At 42.8% G+C, this 12,236-nt stretch overlaps 1 protein-coding gene across 1 annotated transcript in view; it reads left to right on the top strand.

The window, feature by feature from the left end:
• CHD1L (chromodomain helicase DNA binding protein 1-like) overlaps positions 1-10,309 on the top strand; it is a 19,044-nt gene extending 8,735 nt beyond the window's left edge. Inside the window, 12 exon segments of the mRNA XM_009703401.1 lie at positions 1-17; positions 1,614-1,728; positions 2,172-2,325; positions 3,418-3,583; positions 4,936-5,081; positions 5,420-5,583; positions 6,323-6,531; positions 7,609-7,707; positions 8,461-8,531; positions 8,791-8,905; positions 9,146-9,254; positions 9,957-10,309. The exon segment at positions 1-17 is cut by the window's left edge and continues 14 nt beyond it. Of these exon segments, the coding sequence (XP_009701703.1) occupies positions 1-17; positions 1,614-1,728; positions 2,172-2,325; positions 3,418-3,583; positions 4,936-5,081; positions 5,420-5,583; positions 6,323-6,531; positions 7,609-7,707; positions 8,461-8,531; positions 8,791-8,905; positions 9,146-9,254; positions 9,957-10,026 (1,435 nt within the window). The 3' untranslated portion in view covers positions 10,027-10,309.
• Positions 10,310-12,236: the final 1,927 nt, after the last annotated feature.

Raw genomic sequence — 12,236 nt, 5'->3', positions numbered from 1 at the left:
GCTGAGCACCAGAGCAGGTAAGTAAGGAAAGGAGAGAATCAACCCACCTTGCTTCTGCATTCTTCTTTTGCTCTCTCTGGCAAAATTTCAGGGAATTCTGAATCCTGCAGAGCCCGTTCATGTGGGGGACTTTTGAGGGAGACGATGCATCCTGAACTTGGGTCTCTCAGCTAGGACATCTGGTTTCTGTGCTTTCCTTTCAGCAGCTGATGCCAAGATACTTTTCATATTGCAGCCACTCGAGTTACTTTTTTTATTCCAAGTCCCATAAGGCCTGTTCCTGTGCCAGGTTGAGCTTAAGGAATCTCACTAGCATTTTATTTCTGCAAGCACCAGACTTTAGGCAGGAACAGATTTCCTTTAAGTAAGCTGGTGGAATTGCTTCTCGAGTTTGCTGAACATGGATGTGCTCTCTAGCTGGCAGACAGACTCAGATGAGAGCTTTTTACTGTCCTGAGACTGCAAAGAGCACCATGAGACTGCCATCTGTGCTTCTTCCCCTCTTAGCTCCTCAGGCAGAGCTGTGTCTTCCACACAGTTTCAAACCTCCCTGTCTCTCTATTCAAGGAAGCGCAGAGGCAAGCTTCTGCTTGTCTCCAGAGGAGGGATACACATTGCTTGATCTCAGGCATCGAACTTGAACTAAGTCTTCCTTTGGGCTTCTGGTCAGACTTTCCCAGATGAGCCTGGCTTCAATGATACTGCAGTGCATTGAGGGGAATATGCAGAGGGACTGAAGAGAAGCACCTAATGCTAGATGGTAGGAATAAGTGTGTCTGTCACAGCAGTGCCTGAACTCTCCCTGCCCGTGTCAGCCAGACTTAGAGTTGGTTTATACTGCACATTGCTATGTCTGGCCGAAGCATCTTGTATTCAGCTGGGAATGGGTGTGCTAACAGTATTTCCATCACTGTTATGTTATGGACAGAGATTTTCAGGTGCATGACTGTCTCCACTTGCAGGGATGTTCTGATTATGGTGGAGAGGTGCTTGGCATGAGCTGGAAGAAATGAAAGGCAGCAGGCTCCCCGCTTTTTAACTATAGTATGTAGTCACAATAGTGGGTAATAAAAAAATATACTTAACTTTTTTTTTTCTTTTCATTCCATGAGAGCCCAAACTCTAAACTCAAAAACTTTAAGTCATATAAATACCTAGGCTCCGGTTATTGTATAGTTGGGCCTGCTGTTTTCCACTGTTTCAGCGGTGTATTTACCAGTTGCTGTGCTGCAGCCAAGTCATGACTTCAGCAGTCCCTTGTAGCCTCAGTGAAGCCAGTCCTTGCTGGGTTAATCTGACTGCCAGCAGAATATGTCTGTGTTCATCAGTCTTGACAACCATTTCCCTTTGCATTGGTTCACTTACATCTGGTATTTTTTGACTACATTGCACAGCACAGCTTAGGTTTGGACTGTTGCAGAAAGCTGGAAGCTGGAAATGGAAGGCTTACCCATCTTTTTAGATCCGTAGGAAACTTAGGTTTGGGGTTGAGAGATGGATTGAATTAGATACAGTTGATCAGATCTGACAGAACTTTGCATAGCACAAATTCTCTAGCTTCTCCTTTATTTTCTGCTGATGACATATTTTGTGACCTTCTTCTTTGTTTGTAGGTGGAGTTGGCATGAATCTGACAGCAGCAGATACAGTTATTTTTACTGATAGTGATTTTAACCCGCAAAATGACTTGCAAGCAATAGCAAGAGCTCACCGGATTGGGCAGCACAAGTGAGAAATATTGCTACTTCTGGTTTGGTTGCTGACTGTCTTGGTCTCTCAGTATTGCTTTCCGTATCCATAGGCAATGGAAGGTTAAAGTACCATAGATTGAAGATCAAAGAAGGAGAGCAGAGAGGATTGTATATCTTCATTTTTCTGTTGCAGCTTCATGCAGTCTTGTCCTCATCACGTGTCTAGGGTGGGAGCTTTGTAGATTTGGAGCAGGACAGGGAATCTGGAGGTTTACCCGCACTTTTGCACTGAACATTTCTCCTGTGTCAAGAAACAATTGTATCAGCATTACATTTCTGCTGATTATTTTTGTTGATTTTGTTCTTGCCTTTTTATCCCTACCAAAGGAGTGGGTGAGGGGATAGCGCTCCATGCAAGGAAACAGCTTTAGTGTACCTCAGAAAAAAGAAAGTACTAAGAATTTTCTTAAACTTTTCAAGGCCTGTAAAAATTATCCGCTTGATTGGGCGAGATACAATTGAAGAAGTAATCTACCGAAGAGCTGCTTCTAAGCTCCGGCTGACAAATGCCATTGTAGAAGGAGGTCAGTTTGCTCTGGGAACACCCAAGCCTCAGGGAGCAGCAGAGTTACAGGTAAAATAGAACTATATCCTCAATTTGACTCCAGTAACGCCGTAAGAAATGTCTCAGAGTGTTTCTGTATTGGTTTCTGATATGAACCTAGCCAAATCATTCTGTTTTGGGGGAGATGTGCATTGACATGACAGCTTTTGCATGTCATGGGAACCAAAATGACATCCCAGGTCCAGACAAGATCTGACATTTGAAGACAGTTTTTACAATTCTGAGGTGCATCCATTGTTGGAAAAGGGTGTGTTTTCTTGGAGGAGAGGGGAAGGCAGAACCTTTCCTTGCCTTACTTGTTTATTTTTAATTATAACAGGTCTAAAGTGGTAGCTGACTCACTGTTTCTAGAACTTATCTGTCTCTGGTGCTTTTCTTTCACAGAGCTGATGATAAGTACTTAGTCAGCTTTTGGTTGCCAGTCTGAAACTCGTCAACCTTCTGTTGGCCTCTTGGCAAATATAGTGTCTCAGGAGTCAGGGCATGATTTGTAATTCTGACCTGAAAGCTGAGGTTTGTGCTGAGAACTTGGGTCAAAAACCTCAGGCAAAGTGACATTTAGGGGAATATATCCCCTGTGTGCAGCGAAACCTGGGAGAAGTTTGGAATTAGTGTATCCTTTCCCCCACTGCCTTCCCGCCCCATCAGCATGTATCTAAGCAATTATAGTTTCTGCAGGGGAAGTGGAACTGAGCCCGTAGGAAATTCCATGCTGATAGTTTTCTCCCCATGGATTTTTGTGGTATTTAAGCTTTTGTTTTAAAGAAGTAGGGGGCAAAAACAAGGCCAGTCTTTCTGGCTATGAAGAAAGCTGCTTGAATGCTGTCAGTACAATGCTGTTTTGTCATTTAGCCCTGAAGAAAAATGACCATTCAAGTCTGGATGAGTTATGTTTGAGGGAGATAATGTTGTAGGGGCCTGTCCCATCAAGTGTTGGGAGAACTAGGCATGTTAAAGCGTAAGTATTTTGACAGGTAACATTAAGGCTTAGATTTTTCCACTCATACATCCTTTGCATTTAAGCCTGAGAAGCTTGAGACACTGGGGTTGACATGGAATTAAGAGATACTGATACTGAACTTCCCCTTCTCTTTATTAAAGCTGAGTGAAATCTTGAAATTTGGCTTGGATAAATTGCTGTCCTCTGAGGGAAGTACTATACAGGATGTGGAGCTAGAAAACATCCTTGGAGAGACAAAAGGAGGGAAGTGGGTAATGGACGTTGTGCTGCCACGGGAAGAAGAGTGTGAAGAGGAGGATACAGAGAGTAAGTTAAGCATCTAAATACCTATGAAACACATTACACTTGGGTGCTGGTAGAGGAGGCTTCACAGCAGGGGTGGCATTTTTCAGGCAGCAAGAAGAAAAGTGGACTTGTAATTAAGTAAGTCAGTTGGATTTTGTTTGTGGCCTATGCACAGACTTTATTTCTGAGCCTTTATTGGTCTTTTTCTTCTTTTTGCGTCTTTACTTGCCTATTTGTAAGATAATGGTAACAATACTTGTGCAGTTCTGGTGGCTGCGGGGCTGAATTCCTTCATATGCTTCAAATATTTTGAGACCTCAGATGAAATTAATTGAGAAAAGGGGAAATATTCAAATTGCAGCTGTTTTTCCCACAAAGAACCATTAAGATTGATCTGCAGTTTTAGAGCTATAACAGCAACTGAGATATAGCGTTTCCTTAAGTTACTGTTATATAGTAGGTGTTTTGTATTAATCTCTAAACAAAAGATTATTGGCCATGAAAATCACAAGTTGAAATGACCTTAAAAATTCAAAAATGTGAGATAAGAAATGCAGAGTCATGGTGTCTAAACAACAAACCTACTCTCTTCAGTATTCTACCTTCCAGTCCAAATGTCACACAATTGTGGTTAGTTTTTCATAGCCCCATACTATATGAGAATAAATTCTAAGGATACTTTCCCTCTTCTAGTGTCATGGTGAGAAAGACTGAATTTCTGGTTTGAGTACACAGTAGCCCTTGAATATAGATCTATGACTGAAGCAGAAATATGGCCCTGCAGGTTAGGTATTGTCTGTCCTGTGGCAGTTGGCAGCAACAAGTAATTGTTTGCTGAGAGTTAGCAAAGAGTGTTATTTTCTGTTGGTAACTTAAAGAGGGGCAGCGGTACCACACTCTGTAACAGTTACTGGGAAAACAGCTCACCTGATGAGCAGTAACTCTAGGCTGCCAGAGTTCTATGCTTTCATTTTATTTGGGAGCTCGAAAGCAAGTTTGTGGTCCCTTTACAAGAGTTGCCTGTAACTAGACAGCAAAGCTAAATGGATTTGCTACTGGCAGAGATGGAATGACCAAAGAGAACAGCAGTGGAGCCACAACTTAAAATAGTTAATTGACGAAAATAGGAAGAAAGGTTCTTTGCCAGTATAAATTAGTTAAATGAAAAGCTTTTGCCTAAGGAGGCAAATAGTGATTCTGTTGTTTCTATATAATGCTGACACTGGTATTACAAAAAGGTGATGACAGTGAATGTTTTTCTGCTGAGGGTAGAACAGTGTCACAGAGAAGCCATATTTCTTTTGATCTCACTGTACATTTTAGGTGTCAGTGGCTTTCAGTTCCTTTTTACACTTTTAAATTATTTTTTAAAGATCACATGTACGTGTACGAAGGCAAGGATTATTCAAAAGAACCCAGCAGAGAAGACCAAAAAGCCTTTGATCAGCTTTTGGATCTTCAGAAAGCCTTGACTGAAGAAACCAGTAAGAAAGGGAGAGCTCTCCGGAACAAAGCAAACGTAAGACAAAAGACATGACAAGGCACTTGCTTGAGGAAAATGAGGCTGACAGTTTTCTCTCTTTACAGCTTGCAGAAGGCACGTTAAAAGATTTGGATGTCAATGTTGTAAAGTTGGCTCTTGAATCTGGGGGCTTGACAATTCAGCAATTCTGATAACAGATCAGAGATAAGATGTGCAGGGCACTCATATAAACTTAGGTCACAAAACCACATACTATATGACAGTTGCGATCTGATGATTAAGACCTGTGGACAAGTAGACAAATGGGAAAGGAGTATAGTTATATAGCTTTAAGATGAGCAGTTTGTTTCCACGATACTTCTTTCTTTCTCCAGGCCCTTCTGACAGGCCTCCGGGAACAGTCAACCAGGAGGAAGCACTTGTTGAGCACAGAGGAGCTGGAGGCTAGGAGGAAGAAGCGCCAAGAAGCAGCAGCAAAGAGAGCAAGGCTCATGGAGGAAAAGAAGAAGGCAAAAGCAGAGGCAGAACACAAGAAAAAGTATGGTTTGTACTGCATCTACTACTTGTAAGCTGATATTTGTTACACTATACTCTAGAAACGTGTATCTGATTGATGAAAACAAGTCACGCTCTGTATCTACTGTGGCAGGTGGGACTGGGGATGAGGGGAGCAGAAGATGGCAAAATGCCTGCCGGCCACCCTCCTGAGAGAGTTAACTTCATACATCAGGATGTTTCTGTGTGTATGCTCAAACTGCATAACGTAGGGATGTGAAGGTGGAAAAATGGCTTGAGCCCCTAGCAAGGGTTCTTTTCCCCTGAATACACTGCCTGACTTCACATCTAATTTAATTCAGAGAGTGGCCTGAATAAGAACCTCATATTTGAATGTACAGTGAGCTTTTGGAAGAAGCTTTCTGAAATGTCACAGTTGGCCTCTATGTATTGGTCTGACATCTGTGACTCTCTGGCATGTGTCTTTACTTTTTCCACCTTGTTTCCTAGGTGTTCTTCCTTTTCACCACTCTAAGTAGCTCCTTGCCCTTTGTCGCATGCTCACTTTTTCCATGCCTGCAACTGGCTTATCACACTGGCATGTGGCTCTTAGTATCACAGACAACAACTGTGGTCAACTTTGTTCCAGTCTAAAATAGGGGAGGGGAGCAGAGAGAATGCAGGTCTGGGTCTCCTGTGTTTCACTGCAGTGACTTAAAACAAGGTATGTGCCCCTCACCTTTGATTTTCGTTGAACATCATCTTCTCTTGTTTTGTTTCAGGATGGCCTGGTGGGAGGCAAATCATTACACATCTACCTGCCTTCCTTCAGGGGAAAGTGACTCTGAGGCAGAGTTTGAGGAAGATGAGGCTGGGCTGAATATGGTTTTAGATTATGAAGATGCAGATCTGAACTATATCAAGTACGTCATAGGAGATGTCACCCACCCCAAAGCAGAAGAGGAGGATGCCATCATTGTCCACTGCCTAGGTGGGACTTACAACGACAGGAATGTTGTTGGGTGAGGTGGACAAGGGGGCTGAATTGTCGCTACTCGTTCAATAGTTTCTCATTCCCATCCAGACTGAAATAATTTGGATTTGAGCCTGACTTAATCTTGAGCAGTGCAGAGGCAAGACAGCCTCTACTCCACCATGTATAACCCACACAGGTACTAGCAAGGTGTGCATGGGTCTTTTCATGCCTTCTCTGGATTTATGGGTGAGCTTCTTGAAAGGTGCCTGTACGGCTTCAAATTTTATGTCTGTGGCCAACTGGGGACAATTCCTCCTGAGAGCAGGGCCTTTTGTTCATCCTGCAGAAGCTGTAGGGATTGAACTGAGGTACTGAAAATCATCTTCCTTATACAGTCAACAGAGAGAGAGACAGGCACTTCCAGAGGCTGAGGTCAGAGTTTCTCTGTCTCGGTGTTCATCTCAACACTGGCAGTACAGAGGCTCTAGGCTAGTCTCCTAATTTAAGGACCTCTGTTAAGACACTAAAGCTGAGAGAGAGAGAGAGACTGACATTACAGAGTTCCTCCTGAATCAGTGTTGGAGCTGCTCTCTGACCAGGGCTATAGTAGAACATTGTAATCTGCTTTGGCTTAATGTTAAACTCAGCACAAAACCTTGTGTTTAAAGTGGAAATGCCAAGTAAAAGTGAAAGCCTGCAAATAGCAAACATCTAGTGGGAAGCCCAAGGTACCAATCTGGGGATATAGTAGGTGCATGCTCTTTGCACCTATATGCATATATGTGAGGATACCGACAGGTTTATATGCTCAATGCCATGTTTAGTGCTTGTTTGAGCATCCTCAGTGGACAGTAAGAAGGAATTCTTCCTGCAGAGTTTTTCAGGGAACTGTGACAAGTTTGTTTTTCTCAGGGGCTGAGGTTTATCCTCTCAGGTGGTCCCTTGAGTACTGGTTGACTTCAGTTCATGTGTGGTTCCCATATCTGTTTTTGATAATCATTCATTGCATTTCTACAGAGTAAGTCCCTTTCTTGCAGGGGTGGTCTTGAACCTCACTTTCTAAAAGGAGTCTAACTTGTCATTTTATTCTAGATGACTCTGGCCGCTGGGGAAGGGGTGGTTTATTTACAGCTCTGGAGGCTCGTTCTGATCAGCCAAGGAAAATATATGAGATGGCAGGAAAGATGAAAGGTAAGAGATTAAAACATGACCTTAGGCCAAGATACTTGAAAGAGCTTAAATCCCACTGATGTTGCAGGAGTGAGGTGCCTGGACACCTTGATACTCATGTTTTTTTTCTAGATATGTGCATCCCTAGCTCTGAAAGCAGTAATACAGTGGGTGCTTTGGCTTGATTTGTTTGGAGTGTGAAAACTCTGCATAGGGGTTGGTCATTCCAATGCATGCTGCAAGTCATCAAAAAAAGAAAAAAGAAAAAAAATTAACTTGTTCATTATTCGCAGCATGCTTTTCAAAATATAAGACAGAGCACTGCATCTTTTGTCAAAGTGCTTTCAAGAAGGATGAAAGCCACCTCAGGCAGTACTTGGTTGAGCCTTTGGTTTCTTGCAAGCACTAATCTTCTGAGCATGTATTAGTAGTTTTGAGCTACCTGCAGCTGGTGAGAAATGCACATCTTGCTATAGGGTGGACCTGTTCTTTTTTCTGACTTCCTGGGAGATGCTTTCTTCTTGTTCCAGCGTGTCTCTTTCCATTTGTGGTCTTTAACTGGGATGTGTGTGTGTCTGTGTGTCTCGGGGGATAATGTCTGTCTTGCTTCCCTGGGCAAAGGGTCTGACTCTGCTGAAACCATCATGAGGAGATAAAGAAAGCCAAGGAGAATAATACAGCATGTGACAGTGAAATCACTGCTGCATTGACTGCCCACTGACTCTTCAGGACTGATTTGTTGTTGTTGTTGTTCTGTTCTTGTTTTCTGGACAGACCTGGAGTTAGGAGGAACCCTGTTATTCCCCATTGATGATAAAAAATCCAGGAAAAAAGGACAAGACCTGGTGAGAATGAGAAGCTCCTTTCTGTGCTGCTCTGTCCGCATGTTTTTGAAGCTGTGTGAAATGAACGTTATGTCTTTTCCCCAATAATAATGGCACTGAATAGTGAACATGGCTAAGTTGCAGTTAAACATGAAAGAAAAGGAGATCTTTTTCTCATTTAATAAAGCTAATAGGAATGCAAGTTTTCCAGCAGCTATCACTGTGTCTTTTAGCCTTGTCTATAGACTCCATTTCATTTTTTTGTGTGTTTTCTCCTTAGTTGGCCTTGATTGTGGCTCAACATCGGGATCGGTCCAACAACTTGTCTGGCATTAAGCTGTCTGCTTTCGAAAAGGGCCTGAAGAAGATTTATTTAGCAGCCAAGAAAAGAAATGGTAAGCGTCTGTGCAGTAGAACAGTGAACCCTTACATGTGTGATTGCACCTAAAGATGATGACCAATTTCCACCTCTCCTGTACTGTTTTTTCCTAAGTGAAATAAGAGTGAGATCTCCATGGCAGATATGTTGTGTTCCAAAATATTTCTTCTGTTCCTGTTGGGTAGGTTGAATTCCTTATCTAGATTGCTTTTTATATGTCCTAAAGAGTGTGCACTCTCTCTTCCCTCCTTCTCAGCGTCAGTGCATCTTCCACGTATTGGGTATGCAACAAAAGGTTTCAACTGGTATGGTACCGAGCGGCTCATCCGAAAATATTTGGCAACACGGGGTATCCCAACTCTTATGTATCCTTTTCGAGTATGTCTCATTTTGTTCACAATCTGATATTGAAATGATCCCCTAAGTATCTTGATGAATGCAAAGCAAGGAAGCAAGGCAAGGCACACTTGCCACAGTCCAGCTAAAAACTTGGTTTCTCTGACTTTGCTGTCATCCAGGTACTCATTCCACAGTGAGGACTTACCATTTTAGGTGATAATGACAGATTAGTGTGATTCAGTATGCCTGTTAGAATTTGTTAGAACTAGGTGCTAGTCTTCTATTGACAGCCATCAACTTACCTGTATATGCCACGTCTGTGGGGGAGATGACTGGAATTTCAGAATAACGGAAGTGACTCAGAAAGCAGCAAAAATGAGAATGTGAAAAAAACATTACAATGTTCCAAGCAAGTGATAACCTGCTTCCTTGGCTGAACGTGGTGGAGTTGGTGTGTGTTAGGACAGGCTGTCATAACGAAACCGCTCACTGCTTTCACCTTCCAGGAAAGGAAACACAGGTTTACAAGGAGGCTCTGTTTTGTCACTTCTCTAGGAAGACATGCATTTGCTATACTGCCACTGCCAGCAATTCTGTGAAACTGAAAACCTGAAACAAAGACAATAGTATCCAGAGCATTCTGCCTCCTTCCTTGGTGAATTTGTAAGGGGACATGTTGTCTGGCATTCCTTGACACTTGACAGCATTTCCTTGACACTTTTTATTAGATACTACTTCCCTAGGAATAAAGGCTCTTCCTTTGCTTCACAACCATATTCATCTTCAATGACAGCCTGAAAGCCATGAAGATGCAGTAACTTCATTGAGAAACATGCGCAAAAAGCCAAGGATCTTTTCAAAATCACACAGACAGTATGTATTCATCCGCTTCAGAAACATGGCTTACACAGCCATTATTCGCCCTTGCATCTCTCTGCCTTTATTGGCCAGAACATTTACATACCATCAGTGGTTCTGGAGAGGAATGAGACTGCTTCAGAGTTCAAAGAGTCTTTGGATAAGGATGTTGGCTCAATCCCAGATCTGTTTTGGAGATGGAAAATTAAACTTTCACTGATGGTCAGTTGTTATCCCTTATGTTAAGTTATTGCTAGGGCTTGGAAGACAGCATTGTTTGGCCATATTTTACCCCCTCCTTCAAATTTCATCCCTTGTCTCACTGTACCTCTTTTCAATCAGCTTTTTAGTGGCTACCTGGGACTCTGTGTACATGCCCACATAGACCTCTCAGTGGAAAGGAAGCTGTCAACTGCATGACACCCACATAGTATCAACTGTTTATACTGTTCCAGTTCCCCAGAAGTCCATTTGACTTGCATTTGTTCAAATATAAAATCTAGCCACATAATCACATGCTTACAATTTAGCAAAATCCTCACCAGTATTCTTGGCAAAGTCGTGCAAGGGTGCCAAAATTTGAGGCTGGCTTTGTAAATGACAGTTTTCCTTCTCCCACAACTGCTTTTTCATTACACATTTCTTTGTTGCAGCTGTTGGGCAAAACCAGTTCCTTACTGCTGTCCAAAAAGCTGTGTGAAAGGTTCCATGACCCTTTGATTCACTTTAAGGAAATCTTAATGCAGAGTTTTTGATCTTGGCTTTACTCTTTTGCAAGAGCTCTCTCCTGTTTTTTGCATTGTTGGCACAGTTGGCTTTAGCATATTTTTTAGGGTTTTTTTAGTACAACCAGGCAATAGTCGCTCTCCTAATAAGTGTTTTGACGAGAGAGACTGTGAGGTGCCAAACTTAATTCAATTTAAAGTTCAGCTTCCAATAGGAAATCACCCCACAAGCAGTGGAAAGTATGTCTTTAAATATCTAATTGCCAACACACATCTCATTGGCTGTGTTTACACTGCCTCTGTAGCACCATCTGGTTACTTAATAATTTCAAGCCTGATTCTGACATGCTTATCACGCTGACTGGTGTGCTCCACACTAGAAAAAGCCTTGCTGAGTTGGATACTCTTGTCATTCACTCTTAGCTCTACCAGAAAACCTCAAGTGGTTCATTATCCCCTTTGACCCTGCTGAAGCTTAGGTAAGCTAGTGCTGCACAGCACCTCTGTAGGTAAGACCTTTCTTGCAGCTGCTCACAAGAACGGCCCCTATGTATTTGGCAAAGGGCTTGCAGGATCAGAGTCTGACTGTGAGGACTTTTCTGGGGTGAAAGGTGGTGAGTCGATGTACTTTACCTTGTTTCCCCCCCCCGCCCCCCGTCATGCCAACTGGCACTCTTCCAGCGGGCCGGCTGATGGCACTGTTAATCAGCTGCAGCAGCACACGTTGCTCTTCGGCCTCTGTTCAGAGCAGGGCAGTGATCTTCAGCCTGGAAAAATGCTCCTTCTTTGCCAGAATTAAAACACCAGCTATGCTTTTCTCTTTGCCAGCTCAACTGAACACATAATTTCAGCCTGCAGACTCAAGGTTCTGGTCCTCCACCTATTCTTTTCCTCTGTATTTATTGCTCTTTAAAAGATTTCATTCCCAAGTGTTCCAGTGTGTGCAGTCTTGTCCCTCAGCTTCACACACACCTATGGCCAAATCCCAGCCCACCTACAGGTTCTCTGGCCACCATGCAGTTACACATGGACAGGATTTGTCTTGTGGCCAAGTCCTGCAGAATAGGTTGAAGTAGTGCCTCCAGCACCACTATGGCCAGGTCTTCCTATTTGAGGCCTCATGCGTTCCTTTGTTTCTACAAGAAGATGGGGCTCTGCCTTTGTCCTGTGCAGCTATCCTCCCCACCCCACACCCCGCTATAACTCTGACTATGCAATAGATTCTAGCCCTCTAACTTAGGGGCAAGTCAGACAAAAGATGTCTTCTTTTCCCCTCTTGTCCTTTTGGCCTGTACAGATGAGATCTACCTTATATTTTTCCCCATTACATTTACTAACGAAATGCTTCCAGATTGTGCAGGTTTTGTTGTTGTTTTTTAGTTTTTTGGGTTTTTTTAACCAATATTCTTTAATATGCTTTAAATC

This window comes from Cariama cristata, unplaced genomic scaffold (genome assembly GCF_000690535.1).
Source record: "Cariama cristata isolate BGI_N322 unplaced genomic scaffold, ASM69053v1 scaffold11007, whole genome shotgun sequence".
NCBI classification, from domain to species: Eukaryota; Metazoa; Chordata; class Aves; order Cariamiformes; family Cariamidae; genus Cariama; species Cariama cristata.
This window is presented reverse-complemented; position numbering and strand designations above follow the sequence as displayed.